The following is a 23895-nucleotide window of genomic DNA, read 5'->3' as shown; positions in this document are numbered from 1 at the left end:
GCTGCTCCAGCAGCTTTTGTATTATCTCACTTGAGGGCCAGTACATGGCAGATTGTGTCACTCAGGAACAGCTGAGGACTGGCTGGAGTCAGAGGTACCAGAACGCACACCTGGCTGTGTGAACCTGGGGCCTGAAAGCAGTGCAGCTCCAGTCTGCACACACGGAATTGTCTTGAGAAATCGCAGAAAAATTTTGAGATTGAGTCCACGAAAGCTTGATCCATAGCTTGGAAATAGCCTCAGAAAGGTCTGCTGGAGCAGGAGTTACATTTCTGAACAACAGGAAGAGGCATCCACACAGCCTGTTCTGCTCCTCAGCCTACTTCTGACTACAGATTTCCCTTGGCATTTTACTACCAGCTTGCTACACAATTCCTCACAGCTACCATCAGCCTTTAGGTTTAGTGCATGACACTGATAATCACTTCATTAGCTTCAGTTTAAATGCTGTGTACACACCTGACCCAATTCTTCCTGAACTCCTTGCACACCATCTTGGGCTCCTGGTTGCGTGCTCATTTCCAGCCACTGCTGCAGAATCTCTGCCTGCTGCTGACAGCACCTGATAAAATGGATTACAAGGATTCTTATCCCAATTAAGAGCTCAACAGTCTAAGCCAATTTAGACTTGCAATTGATACTTGAAATAACACCAATTTTTTTTGTCTCAAACCAGTCAATGGTTAAAAGCTTTTTAAAAAGGTAAAAAAAAACTTCAAAACCCAAAAGATGCTGGAAAGCAGAGGAATCTGAAAATTGTCATCTCCACTTCCTGCTTCTAGTCCCTGACTTCTTCCTTTCCTGACAGCTAAATCCCCCCTAAGCCCCATTTCTTTTGAGCATTTTTGTTTTCCTGTTCTAGTAGAGTAGTTATCAAATACCAGCCATATTTAATTTTTTTAATTGAAAGCTGGAAAAGCTCAGTCCTCACTCCTCTTGATAAAATAACTAAAAGCTAAATTACTAAACTAAACCTCTGCCCTATTCATTTGTGCTGTCTCCTGATTACACCCAGTGATACCTCTGACATGCTTCTGCAAGAGCTGCCAAAGGTATAATTAAACCACTTGGCTGACTACAGAAGTAGTTATGCACATGCTCTCCTTCACCTGGAGTGAACTCAAAAGGAGAAAATAAAAATCTCTGGAACTTTTCTCTGTTTCATTCACAGTTCTGCTGTGAACAGACGGATTATTTCTAGGGTAGATACACAGAAAAAGTGCAACAGAGTGGACAACATGAAGAAAAGCTGGCTAAAGGTGCATTACTTGAGTTCCTGCTTCCTGCTGTAGTAGTACTGCATCTGCTGCTGGATATGCTGGAGTTCAACTTCCACCTTTCTCTCCAACATCATTTCTTCTCTGGAACTGTGCTCCTTCTTTTCCCCTTCAGCTGAATGGAAGACATAGGGCACAAGCAATGGAGGTAGAATAGACATCCACTCTTTCTTCTTATCAAAAAACCAGAAAATATTTTTAATGACAGGAAAAAAGGAACCATCCCAACTGCTTTTCATGTGTCTGGTTACCCTGTGACATGTACCTGTTCACCCCAAAGATCAGGTACAGTGAGAGGGCAGGAGTTCTGACAACAGAACAAGCTCTTGAAGACTCAGTCTGAACACATGAAAGATAGAAAATGCTCTGGTGGATGGTTCAGTACTACAGATACTGTTTTGGCCTGTTCAGGATTTAGTCTTTCACATTTAGTCTAGAAGTAATTAAGTACAGTAGTCCTGCAGAACAAATGTCATGCTCTGATGTCATTTAAAACAGCACAGTGGCAGGTGCTTAGACACCATCTGTCCCCTTTACAGCCATACTGTAAGTACAGGGAAATCTCAGAGAGCTCCACTGGATGAACTTCCCTCCTGAAGCAAGTTCTGTTGTACATGTCAACATCCCAGCACCTGAGCACATTCTTGCTAAAAGAATGTTCAAGCAGTTGCCATCCTTCAATGCCTACAGCAGGGCTTTGCCCTAGACTCAGCAGAATCCATACAACTGCAGTTACCTTCCCAGAAAGGAGTACTGCTACCCTTTACCTCCTGATGCTGGCACACAAGATTGCCCTGTCTCCCATACCTTTTGTGGCAGTGACTTGCAGTCTCATATAGATTAGAGGGGAGGATGAGCAACTGCTGCAGTTTGGATCTGAGGATGTACCTGCAGTCTGGTGACTCCCTTTTCCCACCAAGTCTTCAGGTGACAGCAAATGTGGCTGCAAATTTGGTGGCAACTTCTTCTCCACAGAATTCTGTTCAGAGTCTTGGGAATGGGCTCCTTTGTGACCATTCATAGGCTGACTTCCTCTCTAGAAGGTCAGAATGATATTGGGGTTTTTTCAAAGGGTTTTCTTAAGTAAGCCCTACAAGTAGGATGTGCCTGAACTACTTAGTCCTACTCCTACTCAGACAACTCCTTTAGGTGCTGAGCCCCTCTCATAAAATCCCACAGAAGAAGCACAGCTTAAAAGATGGGCTCTGATTTCTAGCATGGAGATATTTCACCAAGATTAAAACTTCCCATTCTGTGTGGAATAAGGAGCTCAAAAAAGATTAAAACTTCCCATTCTGTGCGGAATAAGGAGCTCAAAAAGCAAGCACCTACTTGCAGGTTAACTGAATTTCAACTTTTTGAAGCTCTCACACACACCCACTGCTCCTAAGCTGAGTTTCTCTTAAATCCCTGCAATCTGGACAGCAAACTGTAACTGCTCTGAACTCCAAAGAGGCAGCTCCCTCACGTCACTTGCTAGGAAAAGATCTGGCTAGGAAGACAACCAGGAAAAAGGCATGAAATACAGAACACCACATGTGGATTGCTTCAGACTAGGGGTAAACAGTTCTTGGGCATTCAGAGGCAGCTCACTTGGTCAGCTTTAAAGATGACAGCTAGAACAAGTGAAAACCAGCTCAACCAGGGCAGTTCAGAAGAACCACAAGAAAACACAGCAGTAAGCAACAGGCCTGCTGGCAGCAGCCCAGTACACACACTAACTGTTCCTTCAGCAATACACTCACCTCTTCTGAGCCAGCTTTCATCTGGGACATGAAAGATGCAGGACACCAGAGCTCTGGCCCCTGCCCAGCTCGGTGCACGTCCTGTGTCCACGGGGGGAGAGAAGCACAAGTGAGACAGGGATGGGGATGAGCAGCATTGTCCATCTGAGACAGACATTTACAGGTACTTTCTTCCACGTGAGGTGTCAGCATTAAGCTCCCGCTCTGTGCAGGACATTTATTCACAGATGTTTGCTGACAGGGCACCTCTGACCTGTACAGGAAGAAGGATAAGGTCACTATACATTGCCACCTGTTGGCCTTGTCCTTTGAGGTCAGTGCAAAAAAGGGGAGACTCCTGTCATTCCCTTGCATACAGCTCTCCAATTAGCTGCTCTACTATGCCCATTGTAAGTCGCCCTCTTTTCTTTACTTCTAGAATTAGATTTTCTACCTAGTAAAAGGAGGTCCCAGCAGTTCCTTGCTTTCTAGAGATTCCAGAGGGAAGTCAGGCTTCCATGGTGGTAACCTGGCTCGTTGAATGGCATTTCTGGAAAGAAAAACAGAACAAAGGATGCCCCAGACTTATGATTATTGTAAACTGGCATCAGCTAGCATTGCAGCTAAAGAAACAGTCCTGTTTCATCATTCATCCCTGCTCTCCAACATTCTCCTTGCAGGTAATCCTGATTCTTAAAGATTAAATGTCAACCTGTATTAATGTGAGAATCTAGTTCACCATGTGAATGGTGGTGCCAACACAAAGAATGGTGGAATTAATACAACTGAACAGGGCAGAAACTCTTCTTTTGGCAGCATATACTTGCTTAAATCAATGTGAAGTTACAATCTTATTTCCCTTTAGGGTTCCTGTCCTGCACTGAGAAGATTCATAGACAATTCTTCCTTGCAACTGGCCCATGATAAATAGGAATTTTTTAAGAATAGCTTCCCCAAGGAAAAGAAAGGGGCAAGAAGAAACTTCAGCTTCTGCACACCAGGATCTTGATAATTATCATTTCATCACATGACTTCAGTGCAAAAAAGACAAGAGCTCCAGTGACACTGGGTCACTTGGGCAAGATCAGCTCTCCCAATGGCCCAAGTCCCATCAAAGCTATCTTTCAGTGTTTCTCTGTATAACTGTTCCTATGAGAAATGGCCAATGCTCCACAAATTCAGTTCTGCCTTGAGAAACACAAAGTGGAAGGTCTGTAGCTGAGCTGGTTCTACCTGTCACTGGCAAGTACAGTCACAAATACCTTCACTATGTGTGGGCTGATGCTTGAATTACACAGCAGCTCTTGTATAATTCTGTACCACCAGCCACATGATGCAGCGTCAGAGTTAAGGACGGAACTAAGTCATCAATGAGAAAACTTGGAAACACAAAAATGAGACAGAGAGATTACATATGTGCAAAGTTACTTACATGCCAGAAAAACAGGGGAGAGACTGGAAATTTATACTCACAGGCCACGCAGAACTGAGCCATCCTCAGCAGGGTGAAGTGGTAGATGTCTGCATTTTGAAAGCCATGGCTCTTCCTCTGATGAATGTCCTCTTGTCTCAGGACTAACATCAGGCTTTTTAAATGTCACTTGCTTCTGCAGAGGTGGCAAAAAAGAAAAAGAATTATTTAATTTCTGGAAGAGAGCCTCTGCTTCCACAGCATGGCACAACAATACACTGACTGGTGAAGACTGCAGGCTGCCTGCCAACACAAAGAATAGCAGAGCATCTGATGGCTGAGAGCGGGAAGCACCATGGAGAAGCAACCAAGATGTCTGATGCCCTCCAAGCCATACCAGCTCTCTAAACTAAATCAAGAGGCCCACCATGTTAACATTTGAGTGAGGAGAATTAACTGGGTACTTCTGCACTAAGGCAAGCTGCACATTAGCAAATGGAACAACTGGTATCCTGAAAACCTGGAAAAGAGCTGGGAATGCTGCCCAGAAGCAGGAAGAGAGCAGTCAATACAGGCATCCTTCTCACACACAGGGCTGGGTTGATACTCAAAGGCAGAGGTGACACAAGCCCACATATGAAGGTATAAGCAGTGCTAAAGCTAAGACAAGATCAGATGTAGTCTATAATGCTTCATTCTAGCACAGAATTTAGAGACCTGACCCATATGCAAAGGTTTCAATCGGGAGTATTGTCTATGGCAGAAATTGGCCAGTTTTAGAATAGTTTCATTAAGAAAGGTTCCTTATGAGTCTGAAGTCCTTTCGTTTCAGCTGAATGAAATGCTTTGAACAGAGATAGAAGTGTATGTAGGATCTAAACAATAGCTGGGATGTGGAGCTCCATGATACATACATGCACAGACACACAAACACACATCCCACACACAGAGCAGAGACCAGAGCAGCCCAGTTCTGGATATATATATCTGAGCAATCTCTCTTTCACCTCCAGCTGGGGCTGGGTATGGAGCTGTCCCTGCAGCTGTTTGATGCCAGCAGTGTTTCTCAAGGCACGGGTTACACCTTCTCTCAAAGGAGTTGTGTGGTGAACTCCTGTGACCTTCTCAATGCCATCTTTCTTCTGCTGCCCCTTGGCAAATCTGAGCCAAGCACCAAATACCTACAACAGGAACAATGAGAGCTGTGAGTATTACACAGACAGGTTCCAGGCCAGGGACTCTCCCTGCAGACAGCAACACTCTCCTTCCACTGGATAGGAATAGGCAGAGCTACAGCAACAGCAGGACACTGCCGCAATGACAAAGGGACAGAGATTTAAGTTAGCTGAGGCCAGATGGGGAAAAATGTGCATATTTTTAAATTAGCTAAGAATTTTAGGGAGTTTTCCAGCATCCCAAAATAACATACAGCACCCCAAAGAAGAAAGGAAACAGACATTCAGTGTGCCCTCTGCTGACTGCAGTCAAATCTGCACAGGATCTCCAAACCAAACTCACTTGCCTGCCCCTGCCCTGCACAGCCCCTTACCTTACTCTGCACTGAAAGGGACCAGTGCCACAATGCTTGCACTGTCTTCTGCTTTTCCCATTGCTGCTGCAACAGCTATTAGGGAAAAAAAAATGCACAGCAACCAGGTTAGGAGTTCACATACTCAATACCAGGAACACCAGCCAAAGCACCAAGCAAAGAGGAAGTGATGGTAGAGCCAGAGCAGAAACGCCCTCAGTTCACCCAGTCTATAGAAAGGTGTCTCTTGTGCTAGCTGAACGAAAAAATCCTGAAAATGTTTAAATAAAGTTTTCTTGGTCCTTGTGTAAACAGAACATGAAGGAGAAGGGAGAATGACTAGCAAGAAACTAGGTGTCTACCCAAGGAAAAATTCCTTACCCGAGTTTTCCAGCAAGAGAAGGAAGCAGAGCAAAGTCTATGAGTCATTAGTTCATCTCCCCTTCTCTGCAGCAGCTGCAAGGCAACCAAAACAGTGAGTCACTTACAGACAAACCCCATTTATCTAGCCAAATGCTATTGGAACAGCTAGCAAACAGCCTTTATCACCCTCCCTTTGCTCTGGTGAGGCCACCCTCAATACCCAAGTGCCCTCCAGTGTAACCCCATGTGCAGACATCTACGAGCCCAGCAGGGATTTCATTCGCAGTAAGCTCAGGTTGTCCTGTTAAGTCTGTTATTTCTGTCAGTTTCTTTAGGCAAGACACAGCCATGCTCCTTCCTCCTCAGTGCACAAAGCTGTCATGTTCCTTCTCAGCCCAGACTGCCATTCCCTCCACCAGGAGCACAGTGTGTTCCTCCATACCCATAACTTCCCACAGGCTGGAAGGTTTGGTGATCCTTCTCACCTTTTTCCCAAGGCACTGCTGATGATAATTTTTCCATTTCACCAGGTACTTCTGGAGCAGGTGCTGCTGGTGGTGCTGTGCTGCCCTGTGGTGCTGAGCCTTCAGCATCAGAGACTCCCTCATTAATTCCTTCCAGTGCAGAAACAGGGTCTGTAAATGCACTGTTAGGGGAAAAGGGAAACTGTTAATCTCAGAGTATCAGGTGATCAGCTACTCTTCCCGACTGTTCCAGCAATACTCAACTTGGACAACACTCAGCACTGACAGTATTCAGTAGAGGAGGAACTGTGAAACACTTCATGTAACACACAGGGAGCTGTGATTGCAAGTCTTCCCTGCTGCCACTGACATTCTTTACAACCTTTAGGAAAGCCCTCTGTGTTTCAGAGTCCTCATGTCAAGAATGTACCATGGTACCATGAAAATGCTTGCAGAATTTGAGGGTCTTTCAGTAAGAATTACTAGAGAAAGACTGAAGCAGTAATTGGTAACACTACTTGCATTGCTCTCAAAACAGATGTCTGAGGTTCTCAAAATTAGTAATGGAAAATTCCTTTGAGGAAGGAAGTGTTACCATCCATTATATGGTAAAAAGAACAAACAGAGAAACAAAAGTAACGCAAGCAGCATTCAGCAGATCAGTGGAGTCCCAATTCACTCTCCATTCTGTGGGGACATCCTTTGTAAGCCAAGAGACCATCCAGTCACTTGATCTGTACGGATGACACAGCACACTGCTTGTGGTTCATTCACAGACAATGAGGACTTTTGAGAGTTCAACATCTACACCAGCTCACCTAAATCCAAATGTTTTCTGGCCTCCACCACAGCTGTCACCTTCAGATGGCGGTGGCAGGCTTGTAGCCAGGCAGTGTCTCTCCACTGCAGCAGCACCTAAGGATGCAATGCAAACAGGAGATGGGACACAGACTGGCTCTGCAATGCAAGGGGACACAATGTACTCCCCCATCGCTGGTAACAACCATTTCCACCTCATTTTTCACATAAGGCTCAGCAGACAGAATTTCCTACAAATTAAATGCAGAAGTATTTCAGAGGGTCCCCTTGGCATTTTCAAGGCATTCTTCTCTTTCATCCATCCCCTCCCCGCCCCACCTCTCCAATACTACTATGCTATATCATGCTACTGGCTTTTTCCTCCTTCTAAGGAATGAGAAAAAGGAAAAGAAAAAGCCATGAGCTCACAGAGACAAGTTTGAGAGACACCTGTAAAAATAAGATGAGACTCCCACTTTGTAGATCTCTCTTAGTAGTGGCTGTTAGATTGAAGTTTTTGGTCCTTCTAATTGCATTATCTGACCCCTGCCTGAACCAGCACCTGTACTGAGTCCTTGGCACCTGCTGTACAGATCCCACCTTTGACAGGATTGCTCTCCTGTAGTGCTCATCTGCCCGAGTAGTTGCCTCAGATTCACGTATAAGAGCAAGAGCATTTTCTCTCCACGTACACAGCACCTGTCTGAAGGCAAAAATACACACAAAAGTTAAAAAAAACCCATTTAGAACGATTCTCACTTGTTCATTTAGCACTTTCCTACTCACAAGGGAACCAAAACCAGCTGCATCTATAAACTCAGCCGTGCAAATCAACTTCTGTCCCTTCAGATCTCTGCTGAAGAGAAAGCAGTGCAAAACAGAACAGTCTGAAATCCAGCAGCTTCAGCTGAGCCAATCAGGCTCTGCAAGTGATTCAGGCTGTATAGCATTAAAATAAATAAGGTAATTAAATCACTACAAACAATGCAATGTGATAATATCTTTAATCACTCTCCTCACTGTAATGCAGGAGAGGCTCTGCACCTTCGAGGCTGCTTCAATATCATAACAGATGTAGTTAATACCATAATGATGCAGTTTGATGTCTGATGACTCTTGCAGGACTAAACAGATATTTAAAAAATATTCAAGCAAAACAGATAGGAAACAGGAAGAGGTTGATTTCTTTTACCTAGATGATCTGCATTCAAAGAAACAGCAGTGCATGGCAGAGTCCACTCCCAGCACCGAACATTCAGAAAGTTACAGAAGAAGTTCATGGCAGTGAAAGAAAAGAATGAATTTGACTGCAGTGCAGTCACTTCTCTCATGCTGCCTAGGAAGAGGCTCACCGCAGCAGCAGTCGAGTGTGCTGGTTCTCCTTCTCAGCTACTTGATACACAATGCACTGTATATTTTGTTGGTAAATCTGGGAAAAAAATAGTATTGAGAGGTAAATTTACCTCAACTGTTAACACCTGTGAGGAGAGGAAACATCTAGAAACTATTACTAGCATCTAACTAACTCTTACTAACTTATAAGTAGCACTGGCAGTAAAGTACAGGGGGGGAAAATACAGCCACTGAAATAAAATGCTGCTTTGCTGTAGCAAGCAGTCACTACACAATAGTTAATGCTAGCTGTGATATACCATTCCCCAGTGCTACAAGATTACCTTGGTTCTTCTGCTCCAAAAAGCAACGCCAGAGCTCATACAGCCCTACATACAAGAGCCTCCATTCTAGCTTGCACATGTGGTGTGTGTGTGCCTCCAGTGAAGCAGCGTGAGAGCTCTTCAGCTCTCACTGAAACACTACAGCACATACAGACAAGTGCCTCAAAAAGGCTGGTCCAGCCTACCTTCCAAGCTGCCAAGGTCTTGCCCAGCAACACATGTTGATAGTGCAGATCTGCCTGCACCAGCTTCCTCCATTTCTCACGCTGATGTCCCACATACTAGAAGGAGGAAATGGAAAAAAACCCAAAAGATACATACACATGAAGAAGGGAAAATAAGTAATGGCAGAGAGAGGAGGGAAAAGGAGCATGTCCATTCTCTGAAGAGTCAATCCTTCACCTTGCTGTAACAGCTTTTCACTCAAACTGGTGCTGCACTCTGCTATGTCCCCAAAAGGCCTAGTTGAGGTGCTTTTTTTCCCTGCCCTTTGTAGGAATTCTCTTGAAGACTGATGTAAACCACTCAAGTTAACAGGCCTGCACCAACATAGCAGCTCCAGCTATAAAATTCTCATAGATTTTTAAGACATGAGGCAAGGCACATCTGGTACTTCATATCATGGTAAGGAATAGGGACTCAGCATGAAAATATTCTGTGACAGTGTTTGTGACAACCTGTAACACAAATACAGGTCATACACAAAGGCCTGGCTGCAAACTTCTAACTTGAATTTTGAGAAAGACACACCCACTAGTGGGTAGGGACAATTTCATCACACTAACTCTGATTACATTCTCAGGTACATCTAAACCATATTCCTATTCTCACCATATCTAGATACATGAACAAAAAGAATTCCCCCTTCTCCCTACACAGTTCCTGTTCCACCCACACCAAACTGGTTTTATTCACATGAAAAGGGAGGAGAGCTTAGGAATGACTAGTGTTTAAAATAAACAATTTAACTTCTAGCCATATGGGTACAAGCAATTCAAACACAACAGGAAGACTTCACGCTCTTCCCCACTTGCTAACTCTCTCACCTCTCTCCACTTGTTCCAAGTCTGCTGCAGACACTTTGAACAGTGAAATCTTAATGCTTCTGTCTCCTTGAGCCTCCTATAAGAAAAATAATTATTTGTCCTACAATGCAATCCATGTTACTGGGCACTTCTAGCACAGACTTGAGTCCACATTTGTTATTTTCAGTAATTCATTTACTGAAGACAACTTAGTAGACTCCAAAGCACTAAAAAGGAGTGATCACCATTGTGAATTAAATGCTGTTTGTCCAAAGTAGGCTGCCACAGGGCCAATCCACATCATTCTCTGTTTCAAAATAAATCTTACTCTGTTTCTCTCTCCTGAGTCTTTTGTTTCCACAGACAGAAGGCCTTTAGCAGCAGCTGGTTTCTGTAGTGATCTCCTGCATGAACCAAGCCCTCCTGCTCCTCCAAACGGGCAGCTGCTCTTCTGCGCCAGCAGGACCAGAAGCAGCGCAAGAGCTGCCTTTCGAAATGGAGGGCAGCCTGAGGTGGAGGGAAGGTGGCAATGAATGCACAGCACAGGCAGCTACAAACAACAGGAAACATCTTCTTAAAGATGACATGCACAGAACTGTCCCATGTTTGTTCTTCTGAGGTTGAACAGCAATGGACATACCACCAAAGCCCCTTTGTGGTGAGGCTATGTAACCTGCTCTGCAGGTAGCTGTGTGCATGTGGGTGGAGGAGCTGTTACCAAAAAACAGCAAGCCAAAGAGAGGAAAAACACAAGCTGATAAATAGCACGTGAAGGACTCCCAAGAACTGATAAGTTCCAGAAACCAGTCCTGTTGAATGTTCAAGAACTGATAATCTCCCTTCACCAAGGGTGAGCCATATCTGCACAAAGACACCCACACATGCTACTGGCAACTTGGAGTTCTGTAAGAGACCACATAAAGGCCACAGTGGCTGCTACATGTAAAGACTCCAGGACTATATACATATACACACACACACCCCCCCCTTAAAAAATGAAGGGCCCTGTAAAGAAATTTATGGACACCTACCTAGAAGCAGCTAATTTCTCAGAACAACCATGCACTTCTTAAATGACTGGGGTAGGCCATTTAGTATTATTATTTCGACTAAGTAACTGTGAGACTGTGTGAGAGAGAGAGAGAGCACACACACATTTACAGGGTGAGGGAATAAGTGAATGAACTATGTAAATGGCAATCCTCTAATAATAACTTGTTTCTATTATTAACAAACAATTTAAAAAAGGTGATCAGTAAATTCTGGTTGTAATCCCTTTCTCCTGACTTGATCCCTCACCAGGGAAAAGAGAATTTACCACAACCAAGTCCACCTCATGCTAACTCACACTCACAGACAGTGACTGTGAAATCATCCCCTCTATTTCCTAAGCAAGGTACAAGAGTTACATTTACCCTCTTCTCTCCCATTCGATACCCTTGCAGCTTGCAGGCCTTCAGCAGCCACGTGTCAAATACCTGTCTCATCAACACCCTCCTGTCAAGCAAAAAGGGAGAATGTCAGCACACAGGAGACAATTCCTTCAGAAAACATACTGGTCTTATGAATGTCAGCTGACTAAATGAACCTCAATCTCCCTCTTACATTCCAGAGAGAAGCAGGAGATACAAATTGCTCATTGCTCACAGAAAATGTCAGAGCAGTTGCCATCAGGTCATGCCCCCAAAGGTATTATCATACTTAAGAAGAGAACCAAAGGCCCCCAGATTCCACATTTGTACAAGTCTGTATTAATATTTCTCTGCATACCTGTAATGGGCATGAGCCACTGATGTTAAGGCCTGCTGCTGTTCTTCCTCCTTCTCTTCCAAATGGGACTTCCAACGGTTCCAGTACTTCTGCAGCACCTGAAATAAAATAAGAAAGACACAAAACCCCCCCAAAGATATCCAGTGAGGAGAAGAATGCAAAGAAATAAATTATTAAAGTCCTAATGAAACTGCATACTGCAATGGTTGTCTCCTGCACTGCTTCATATACCAAACTTTATAAAACTCCCACAAGTTTTTCTGATAAAAGAAAAAATCCACCATAAACACAGGGAAATTAATCACTAAACATATATAAGAGTTGCAGTTGACTCACAGAGATTTTCTGTGGCTATTGGTATTTAAAAACAAAGCCACTGCTGTAATAAAAAAGTACTTTGTAGGTGACAGTGGAAGTCAATAGCTGTGCTCAAGACAAACTGACACAAGAACCAGAGTCAAACTCACTGTAACTCGATGCTGACAGGATGACAGATTTGTTCTCATTCGCTGAAGACGAGTGTCCAGGACATTCTGCCGAAGACCCTTAAGGCCAAGTTCCTGTAACCGCAAGAAATAAACACAACTTTCATTTGTAATCCAAATCAGGTAATTTAGAACTGATCTACAATCCTAGAATCCCTTCAGTGGGGGCAGAACATGGTAAATAGCAATATGAGAGCATCCTCCTTCAAATCACTAATCATCCTGCTCTTATAATCACTAATGTTTTCACTCCACGATCCAAAACAGTTTATTGGTATTCTTTTAATGACCAGTACTGATCCAACCTCGAAAATAGTTCACTTCCAAAAAGCTGGAGGCTTGCTTGTGCCCACCTTTCAGATAGCCTTCAGGGATTTATTTTTTCTTTAAAAATAAAAAAAAAAACAAAACAAAACCTAAACAATACCCCAAAACACTGAACTACTTGCACATGCAGCAAATCATCTTTGGCCTCATATGAAAAGTAGCATGCACACATTACTGCAGAGAAGAAAAAATAATTCTTGTAGCAAACAGCATAAGAAAAAAAATTAAGGGGAAAAGGCAATCTCATGGTGGAATACCAGCAAGCAGGTAACACAACACCCTCAAAATGAATCTACTTCACCAGTTTCCCAAATGGATGAACAGCTTATCTGGAGATCAGCACAGTTTCCCCATTTGGATTCAGCTGGCAGATTCCAGAATAGCTGAAATTTAGAAAGCTGGTGTATCTCCCACTTAACACCCGCTCACCACTGTCAGTGTTACAGGGAGACTCCACAGCCCCTCCCACCCAGCACTTAGCAGTGCTCTTACCAACAGGTGACACTTGTAGTGCTTTTCAGCCAGCTCACACTGCTGAGCCTCTTCCACACACAGCACAACATCTGTCACGGAGTTAAAGTATGTTTTACACAGAACAACCTTCTCCCACAGAGGGGCACTGCATCTCCATCTAAATTTGCTTCAACATTTCAATGTCCAGCACTGTTATCTACAGAAGTTTTGACTGCAGTCAAACTTTGATTTTGTTGGCTTATCACAATATGTTTCTGATTCACTCTAAGTGAATCCATAAATTACCTTAACAACCATAAATTATCTTTTGCAGGCTCTAATATACTCTTATACAGCTGCCAACATACTGTAGTTACAACAGTTTAATGAATTGTTAGTATGGCATTACATACACATAATTACAACATGTTTGTTGTGACTCGTGCTACTGCACAACTTTCCTGCTTATTAACTGGATCTTCCCCCTGCGGGAATGCTTCTAAGGTGTCTTTGCAAGGGGCTAAACACAGATTGGATACAATGCTTCCAGTGTGCAAAGACTCTCCATAAGGCAATCCTTGTTGCTTGTTTTTCCAGGTCACTTCTGTGAGCACGCATTCTTCTCCTGCACTCCCATGACAGCTGCCAATCGGAGAAGCACCTCCGGAGCGTCCTGCTTCGGTGAAACTCTTGGGCCAGCTCTGGAAGACAAACACAAATCACTCATGGTTTGTTCTGTCCTAGGCTCATTCATATCAGATGAGATCCTGGCATCTGAGCCACTGGCTCACAAGTGACAGGAGCTCCAACACTGCAAAATGGTTACAAGAATTCACATTAACGCTCAGCTACAGATCATATTCTTCCTATTGATCACAAAAGCAGTTTTAAAGCAGTAACCTACTGTACTGACTTAAGAGAGGGAAGTTAGGACAATGTATTACTTGTGCAACACACTCAAACCTGCTTACATTTCAGCACACTCGTATTACTAGGTCCTACACATCCAAGCTAGATTCTTTTCCACTGCAACCAATCAAAAAGCAATTCATACAAATATCTGAACTCATTCCCATTCAAGGGAAGAAACAAAGGAACTGGTGTAATAATCTTTACCATCCTATAGGAGTTGTGATTTGACTGATTATGAAGAAAGTCCACACACTGACTGATCAAAGTCTTCAATACATCCTTCTCATAGATATCTCAGTCAGAATCCAGGAGACAATATGCAAGTTTTCATCAAGGGAATTGTAAAGCATTTTCTTTTAAATCCTGTGGAAAGAAGGTGATCTTCCTGACAGTTCAGCATATGACCTAAGCCAGCCAGGTCTGTCAGAGCGTACAGCCCAAGCTGCATCTCATGACCTGGGTGGGCAGAGACATTGTAGCATCTCCTAGAACAGAAAAAACCATCACCATGCCCTCAGCAAAGGGGCTGAGCCCTGTTCTGCCCAACTCACCATTTTCACTCACCATTCTGGCGTTTCTTTACTCTGTGGAGGTTCAGGTATCCCAGCCACGCTCCCATGCATCTCCTCAATTCCCAGTGCTGATGGTGAGTTACTGCCCTGGTGTCCTTCTGCTTTTCATTCTGGGTGTGTAAATACAGCTCTCGCCACTGCAACCAAGCCTGAAGGAACAATTAAGGGGCAAGGGCAGTAAGGGGGAAAAACAGACAAGATTAGGGAAGTAGAACAAAGAGAAGGCGAGGAAGAACACACACACAATAAGAAATTCCACATAAATCCTAAAGGTGAAACCATGAGCAATGAGGTTCCCCCCAAAAAAAGGGGAAAAAACCCAACACCCCCCAAACAAACACCAAAGCAATGTCAGCATAGAAAACATCAAATATTTTTTCACTCTTTTAAATACTTTCACACTTCTTCTCATTAAAAATACTTTTCTTTTGCCAACAGGCTTTCTTTCAGATTATTTTCTTATAAAAAGGAATCACATCCTGAGATACTACAAGATTTCCCATGTCACAAGTTTCTTTCCTTAGCAGAATACTGCTCTAAACCAGTATTGTTGCATCTTACAGTGCAGGTCAAATTAAATAACATCCCTTCGTTTTAATGAAATGGACAAAAAGCCACAGTTTCAGTGAAAGGAAAAAAGAAACCCATGCTGTTTTCACTTGAGCTAAGATCAGCCATCTGAACAACACTCTCAATCATCTGATTTAGTTTTAAGTAGTCCTGCAAGAAGAAAGAAGTTGGACTTGATGCACCTTGAACTCTGAGAGGTTTGGTGCTGTAACCACTTCCTGGGGAGTGTGTTCTAGGGACTGACCACCCTCTCAGGAAGATCCTTTCCCTAAAGTCCAGTCTGAACTTGCCCTGACACAGCTTCATTCCATTTCCCCATATCCTGATAAGATATTCCATCATAAGCACTGCAATTTTCAAAATTAGTACGAGGCCTAATTAGTACAAGGTCTAATTAGTACAATTAGACCTAAATTAGTACAAGGCCTAATTTTTATTCATCTCCAACATTTTCACATGTGTGCAACTTAAACATTAGAAATGGCAGTAGCTGAAGCTCCTGAGACTTACTCGAAATTGCAGGCTCTGGGCCCAATGCTGCAGAGCCAAAATATTCATTTTATGTCCAGAGCATTTCTGGTAGTATTGTCTTCTCCACACTGCCCATGAAATGCTGCCAAAACAATGTTACAGACAAGTTCAAACACAGGTGCCATAATTTGGTGCAAGAAATCACTTTCATCTGACTGGAAAAAGGTATGAACAACAATCTTTTCAAAGAATCATCATATGGTTTGGGTTGGAAGGGACTTTAAAGATCACCTTGTTCCAATCCCCTGCCATGCGCAGAGACATTTTCCATTTCCCACATTGCTCCAAGTCCCATGCAAACTGACCTTGAACACTTCCAGGGATGAGGCATCAACATCGTCTCTGGGTAATCTCCAGGTTTCAGTGCCTCACCACCCTCAGAGTAAAGGATTTCTTCCTAATATTCAATCTAAATCTACCCTCTTTAAACTTAAAGCCATTCCCCTTTGTCCTCTCACTGCATGCCCTTGCAAAAGTCACTCTCCAGCCTTCCTGCAGGCTCCCATTAGGCATTGGCAAGCTGCTATATAACATCTTTTAAATTCACAGTCCGTGGATGTGCCAGAAGAACTCACACATCCCAGAAAGCAACAGATTTCTTAAAAAAAAAAAAGAAAAAACAAACACTGAACAAAGTCACATGTGACTTTTTATCTTTTATCTTTTAGGAAAAGATAACATAACATAGATAACAGCCATGGCCTTATGGTCAGCACCTCTCTGCCTGTTGGTGTTCCATCCTTACCGCAAACAGCTTCTTCTCCTGAAAGCCAGTGCCACAGACTGCATCCCATGATTTGTCCTCTGAACATCAACATAAGCCAACCAGTGCTGCCAGGTCCTGAGCAGAGTTTGCCTCCTCGCTGTGCATGACAAAGAACGGCAGCATCTTAAGTTCTGGAATCTGGCACATCTTAACCGCTCCATCACTGCTCGCCCCCGACTCCTGTGTCCTCAACCTGCAGGGACACCTTGAGGAAAAGCCTGAAATGACAGCGACCCCCGCTCTGGTCGAGGGTGTCACAGTGAGAAGTCTCAGAATCGCTGACAGCACCGTCCATGCCACTTGTTCAGAGCAGCGTGAATTATCGGACAATGGCCAATAATCGCTTTGTCTTCAGCGCTTACAGGGGAAACAACTGTAGAACAATAGTCAGCATAACGACTGTACTGGGTAGGAATTAGAGGATTCTCTTTGGTTTGTTAAAAAAAAAAAAGTGTATCAGGTTCATCAGTTGCTTTTCAAGAATTATTCTCTCCTACAACCAGAGAAATGAACCAGAAACAAGTCAACTTTATTTAGCAGGCTAGTCATGCAGCTAAAAACAGAAGTGGTGTCACAAATTCCAGTTTACTACTTAGTGCAGCACACTGCATATTCTCCTCACAGCAGGCTGGCTTGTCAGAACTGACACTACTAAAGCAAAAACTGTCATTGATTCTATGCCACTTTATACACACACATAAAGGAACCCCAGACTTTTCCTATTTAGGATTTCCTTGTGAATCAAGCATTAACCTACCTTGAAACAGGTCATCTTTTTCTATTTTTGACCAAGTAACATACAGCTTCTGCTGTAAATACTGTGGCCTCACTCAGTAAGAAAATAGTCTGGATAGCCTGTCAGTTTGTGTCCAAAGGTGCCAGTCTCTAGGACATTCTGAGGCTACGTTCATGTGCAAAGAGAGTAGTTAACTTATTCTGCAAATCAGCAGAGAACAAAACCTCAGTATCATCTTTAGACAAGGGTCAATCTCCCGTCAGCAAAACATATTCCCTGAACCCAAGAAAGCTGCTACCAGTACAGACAGCTGCAAGTCAAATCCCTTGCAGAGCAAAGAACCTACACAGTAAGACAAATGGCTCTTCAAAAGTTTGGGCTTCTTTGAATTGCAAGACACAAGCTGGAAGGAACAGCCAGTAGATATAAAATAAGTGCTGTTTAAAGCACAGGGAATTACTATCTAATGTCTATAGTAACAGCTGATAGAGAATTCCAGTAAAACATCAGATTAAAAAAAATCTACTTGAAACCATATTCTGATTATGTAAAAAAAAAAAAAAACAACCAAACAAAAAACCAACCAAAAGTCAAATTTCCCACTCAAAAACAACTAGAGCAGATGGAGAGGCTCTTAAGCTTATCCACTGGCATCCCTAAATAAGTATATAGGAACACCCTATAACAGAACCCCCCTGCCGTCTGCTCCTGCAAGCACTGCACTACCATGGGGTGGGGGAGCTCGGGGTGCAAACATGCACAGGAGACACAGATTCTGGTAAAAAATTCCCACTGGAAACTCCCATCTCAGTATGTCCCCAAATACCAGTAATTACTATCACATCACTTACCATGAGACTCTGCAACGTAATATTTGCTCCTCTTTCCTTGCTGTTGGCATACATAGCCTCTCCAAGCCTTGAATATCAAATTAAGGAGTAAATTCCTGAAAAATGAAAGTGCCATTCAGTAAAATATTAAAATAAGCAATGAAAAGATTGCTCTTGGCCTAGGTGTACCATGGATGGAACTTGCTCACTGGTACTAAAAGCTCCTTCAGAAAATTTCTCATACACACCCCAAAGGGACGTAATTTCACTAACCTGTAATGGTTATCTGCTCTGAGGCTGAGCTTCTTTTCTCTGCAAAGTGTCCACTGCTCCTTCCACTCTCCAAAAGTTTTCTGAAGAATCTTCTGATCATGAAAACATCTAAACAGTTGAAAGATTGGACAGAAGACACGTCATACAGGTTTCCAGAGAGACCACAAATCAGTTTTAATTAATATTTCACCACCTCTTCTCTAGGCCTGCCTGATTAGCCTAACAACATCTAATTGCATTTAAAACCACTACCCTACTGTGACACTTAATTAGAAGACTCTGTGAAGTACTGCAAGATGCAATCACTCTACTGACTGTAAATATTTCACATAAAGACAAGGAATAAAAGGCAGATCATGTTAACTTGTCAAACATCAGAGTATCAGTTGATTTGAGACCTATTCACATCTTTTGTCCTCAGTTCTGTGTTTTACTCTAACAATCAGAACAGTAGATAACAATACATGTGCTTTCCTTTCTAACCTTGTTCTTTGTTATTTTAACACAAAATATTTATAATATATAAATAAATACAAAAGCTACAACAGATTTTATAATACTTTGATGTTTTTATCATGTAATAACAGCAGAATTAGGCACAGAATACTAGAGGTCTCTCAGTGAAACATATCAATCCTCTCACAAGCTGCAATTCTCAGCCACCTACCCCAAGCCAAGCTGCTAAGTCATTCCAAGCACTCATGCAGAAAAGGAAAAAAGAAAAGAGCTGTATGTTATCTTTTTGGACTTGATGCATTAACGGTATTGCACATGCATTAACAGGTATTAGAAATGAAAACTATGGAGAACTGGGGACTTTTAATTCTAGAAAGGCAATTCATTATTGCTTGTGCTCCTTGCTGATCCTTATAAAATCTATTTCCCCTAAAAAATAAATTCATCATTGTGCTGAACTGATAGACAGCCAAAGTAGTGCCAGCTCAGTAGATGGGACAAGAGGAATGGCGAGGTTCACAGGACAACTTCCGTTTACCAACAAAGGCAGAAACAGAAGATATTTGATACAGAAAAACGAAACTGAATGACTAAGGACCTGATCTTACTCCAAATGCAAGTCTTCCCACTGGGAACTGCTCGGTTCCCAAGGGTGTGGTCAAGCAAGAATGAACATGCAAATTAATGCAAAACAAGAAATGAATATCAAAGCATGGGGTTTCAGTAGCTCACAGAACACTGAGAGCAGAAAGGAATTATCTGCCACAGGTATTTCCAAGTCAGACAGATACCAAACATACACAGATATACATTAAGAACAACAGTGCAAACACTAATATGAACTGAATTTCATATTAAGAGTTGGACTCAATGATCCATGTGGGTCCTTTCCAACTCAGAATAATCTGTGAAATCTCTGTCATCATAACCTTGGGAAATAGTTAAATTTAAAGCAGACATCCCAATCACATCCCATCATTTATATGCACATATTGGTCAACTTCATCAAAACACAATTCCTATTAATTTGGTTAATAAAAGTTTAACCATGATTATTAAAAACAAACAAAAAAGCAAGAGCAAGAAAGGTACCCAAAGAAAATGTTCAAGTGATCTCAAAATTCATCAAAATATTTTCTTGGCAGCCAGTACTCTCTTAGCCCAGTGGTTTACCACTAAGCCATTAAAAAAAAACCAAAAAAACACCAAACCAAAACAAAGAAAAACCCTAAAACAAAACAAACAAACAAAAAACCCCAACAAACAAAAACACCTCCACCTCTGAGTTCTGTCATTTTATCTACCTGGCTTTGGAAGGGAGAACTTGTCCAAATGTCACTTTTGCCCACAGACAGACAAACTTCCTCGCTAGGTATCTGGAATACAAGGAAAGATTAGCTGCCTTTTTACTCTTCTGCAAACTCACGGGCAGTAGTGAAAATAGGAATTTTTATTCTAGTTTAATAAAAGTAAGGGCCTGGCTTTCAGAGATCAATGCATATATGAAATATTTAGACCCTGAAATTAGTACCTGCAACAGAGCAATTCATAAAGCATAAAGAGGCCCAAGCATCATTGCAAAACTTGAATTAGCATGTACTTCTTTAGGAATGCTGGGTAGCCAAAATGCCTTCCAAGCAGCCCTCTTCCACCCAGTGATACTATGAGCAGGGTGCTGGCTGGCTGGGAGCCCTTTCTGAGGTTTCAGTGTGGTAACATCACTGTTTCCCCAAAGTCAACCAGCTGAGTCCAGAATACTTGAGCCAATTTATTGTCTGGCCCTTCCTGAAGCCAGCAAATCTTCCTTCTTCCTACCTCCCCTCAGCAGTTCCACATCTCCACAAGCTTCTCCCAGCACCAGCTCAGCTCACTGATGTGTTACTGTGACACTGACAGCCTTTCCCTCTTTTTCCCCAATGCATTTCAGAGTTAGCTGGCACATGGAGGGCCCCAATAAGCACCGAAGGCTTCACAAGGTAATTAGTTAAAGCACACAGCCAGGAATGGGGGCCTCGCTCGTTCAGTACGTCTGAGCTGCTCCATCATCTCCAGCTGCTCAAAAAATGATGGGCTTTTAATCTCTACACAATTACATCCCACCTTTGTCAAGGTTCTTTCAACAAACAAAAGTAGCAAATAAAAAACACTGGAGGAGGGCGAGAAGAAAGCATTACACCTGGCAGTGCATCAAACAATACTGTTAAATAGCCATTTTTAAATTTACCTTTGAAAGTAAAAAATATGTGAAATCTGACTGTCAATCCTCATCCTCAAGTTACCACAAGGCATCTTCAGAACTGTCTGCCACGGCCATGAACTAGAACTTCTGCTGTAACCTGCACTGGTATTACTAAACCCAGACATTTTCAGGTCTGATCCCCTGCTCCATTTAGTGAAAAATATGTTTTGTACTTATCACCTGCTTCGGAATTTTTTTAACATTCTTCTTTGACTCTGGGTATATCCATCTTGACCTGGCTTGTCATGACCTCTGTCCTGAAATTCATGTGCTGCAGCCTGGGGTGCAACAGATTGTTCAGCTGCATGGACTTGATGCTCAGGTGGTGGCTGGATTTCATGCATCATCGGAGATTTTGAACTTGAAAGAAGAAATATTTTGTGGAAAACTGTATTACCTGCAAAGAAGTGGCATTATTTCAATAGCTTGGTCTGTAACAAAGGTATCTAATAAAACACAGAACACAACAGCTACAGAATGCTAAAACATTTATTGTTTCTTTATCAGGTGTTTTTCAGTATCAGGAATTTTAAACTTTCCCCAACACAACCAGGAAGATACATTTCAGTGCAATCATGTCACAGACAACTCTTTTCTCCTGTAAAGCTGAAATGAGAAATCACTGAAATGCATTTGTGTGCACACAGGGTGTCTTGACGGAGAAGCTCTGACTGTGGTTTTCTGCCTTTTAGTCTCAAACAGATCAAGGTATTCTGCCTACTGCTGATAAATTCTCTTGAGCACTAGTGAAGTGAGATTTCCATTTTAACATAAAATGCTCTGTTACAAGCCCTTTCCTAGTTTTGTTCATATTTTAACTGTTTCTCCTTAAAAAAAAACTTCCTGTTTTTACATATTCATCATTAAAAAACAAAACTAGACATATTTTTCTATTACACAGTTTACTTTCACACGAACTTCTAATCTGAAAAATAACAAGTGTGTTTTTATGAATTCTAAATATTTTTTCTTGGTAATTTTCTGAAAACAAGGATAAAAAAAAAACCTATGCAGATAAAACTCGCTGCACCGGTTCCATTGAAGCTTCTTTCCCAAAACAAATGCTGCCACCACCCTGAAAATTTGCACATTAGAAACACAAACACATTCTTGAGTTCCAGAAGAGACAACAGAAGAGGATAATCTGAAATCTCACCCTAATGATCTCCTGAACTGAACTAGGGAAAACATGGCTGCAGCCAGAAAAAAAAAAAAAAAAGCTGTTTTCACAAAGTGACTGGAACAATGCAAGTTTCAAAAGTCCAGCTGAATAACCACTATTAACAACAAATCACTGGGAGGAAATACAGTATTTTTGGTTTGTTCCAGCAGGCTGCAAAGAGTTAAAAATAAAAGTTAATGGAAGAAAACAAGACCTGTATTTTGTGTGAGAAATTGTTGTTATATAAAATATTATCTGAATGTTTTCTGAAAGAGGTAGGCCTTGTCCAGCAGACAAAAGAATTCTGTCCACATCAAGATGTGCAGTTAAGGCAACTCTAAGCACATTTGAAGAGGAGTTTCAGGCACTTCAAAACTGATGCAAAACAGTTTTCAGCACAAGTTTTTGTGCACACCTATCAGACCCAACTTTCTTTGAAACTGTTTTATCTGCCCCAAAGATAAACCTGGCCTGACTATATGCAATGACCTTACACAAAGGGATTGAAAAAATCAAATCTGGGTAAAATATGCAGAAGTTTTGTATGAAAGTCTAAGGTGTAAGAGTATCTAATAATTTTCCAACATATGTACTTTTATTCCTCTATTTGGAACACTGCTATGTGCTGCATATATTTAATGATTACAGCCCATGTCACCCAAAATTTATGGCAAGTGACCATGAAAAATAAGAGTCAAAGGATCATTTCTCCCTTTTAAAGTCAGAAAATGAGAGCATGGGAAGAATAAGAGAAGTAACATGGAGTAAATCTGTGGCTGGACCAACAGCTGTGTCCAAATACCTTATATTCCAGTATCTCAAGCTCAAGAACATCAGTTTTGTAAGTAAATGTTATGACAGTGTAAACCCACATAAAGTTGTGTTTCATGATCAGTTTGGGGGTTAGGTGTTCATAGTTTTTTACTGTGCTTTTAAGAAGAACATTTTCTGCCTAACAAAGTTCCACAGAGACTAATAAGCCCTTCTGTGACAACAAGTCAACTTTTTTTCTGTCCCATGGAAATCTTAAGATGTCGTAAAATAAACTACAGCTGAGGTCTTTAACATAGTAGCTTCTCACTACTGCCCACCTGCTCCTGAATTTCTCCATTTCACTGCGGTTCCAAGCCTACAGTACAAATGCACTCTGCTCTGCAACGTTGTTTATTAACTTTGGACAAAGCATAAATTGGTGCCTGTTGCTTGTGATGAATCCATCACATGGATCTATGCTAAATGCAGTCTGTATCATAAAAATGACGTGACTTCAGCTCAGACTTATGCTGCACTCAAACAGCGTAATACAGTTCCATATACTTAACATGAAAATCCTGTGTGTCTCACTTAACAACACTGTGCTGGCTTAATGGAATGGTAATAAAGTTATAACTTGAATCCTAAGGCAGCAATTCTGCCCACCTAAACAAAAGTGTGCTAGAAAGGTGCTGTAAAAAGTAAACTACTCCAAGTTATGTGCCCCTACTTAAAAATAAATTAATAACCAAGGGTGACACCATCAGCAGCTGATTCATTTTCACCTGTTGGCT

The 23895-nt window shown here is 42.1% G+C and overlaps 1 protein-coding gene across 5 annotated transcripts in view; it reads right to left on the bottom strand.

Moving 5' to 3' along the window:
• Positions 1-23895, bottom strand: part of SFI1 (SFI1 centrin binding protein) — a 26056-nt gene extending 2161 nt beyond the window's left edge. For 2 of the 5 annotated variants that reach the window (XM_068209019.1, XM_068209020.1), the window contains exons 1-29: positions 23440-23894; positions 21367-21546; positions 20252-20323; positions 18492-18599; positions 18240-18334; positions 16632-16749; positions 15866-15968; positions 14778-14934; positions 13841-14002; positions 13341-13411; positions 12504-12596; positions 12037-12134; positions 11682-11763; positions 10595-10773; positions 10288-10363; positions 9427-9522; positions 8918-8994; positions 8166-8268; positions 7586-7682; positions 6789-6949; positions 6322-6396; positions 5962-6036; positions 5420-5593; positions 4475-4608; positions 3456-3551; positions 3023-3275; positions 2166-2313; positions 1269-1392; positions 460-562 (exon numbers count right to left, since the gene is read on the bottom strand). In XM_068209019.1, the coding sequence (XP_068065120.1) occupies positions 460-562; positions 1269-1392; positions 2166-2313; positions 3023-3275; positions 3456-3551; positions 4475-4608; positions 5420-5593; positions 5962-6036; positions 6322-6396; positions 6789-6949; positions 7586-7682; positions 8166-8268; positions 8918-8994; positions 9427-9522; positions 10288-10363; positions 10595-10773; positions 11682-11763; positions 12037-12134; positions 12504-12596; positions 13341-13411; positions 13841-14002; positions 14778-14934; positions 15866-15968; positions 16632-16749; positions 18240-18334; positions 18492-18599; positions 20252-20323; positions 21367-21546; positions 23440-23459 (3330 nt within the window). In that variant the 5' untranslated portion in view covers positions 23460-23894. Of the gene's footprint in view, positions 1-459; positions 563-1268; positions 1393-2165; positions 2314-3022; positions 3276-3455; positions 3552-4474; positions 4609-5419; positions 5594-5961; positions 6037-6321; positions 6397-6788; positions 6950-7585; positions 7683-8165; positions 8269-8917; positions 8995-9426; positions 9523-10287; positions 10364-10594; positions 10774-11681; positions 11764-12036; positions 12135-12503; positions 12597-13340; positions 13412-13840; positions 14003-14777; positions 14935-15865; positions 15969-16631; positions 16750-18239; positions 18335-18491; positions 18600-20251; positions 20324-20478; positions 20726-21366; positions 21547-23439 lie in introns of those variants that run through there. The other 3 variants (XM_068209021.1, XM_068209023.1, XM_068209022.1) reach the window with 3 other exon arrangements.

This window comes from Anomalospiza imberbis, chromosome 18 (assembly GCF_031753505.1).
Source record: "Anomalospiza imberbis isolate Cuckoo-Finch-1a 21T00152 chromosome 18, ASM3175350v1, whole genome shotgun sequence".
Taxonomy (NCBI): domain Eukaryota; kingdom Metazoa; phylum Chordata; class Aves; order Passeriformes; family Viduidae; genus Anomalospiza; species Anomalospiza imberbis.
The sequence above is the reverse complement of the archived record's forward strand: the minus strand, read 5'-3'. Positions and strand labels throughout refer to the sequence as shown.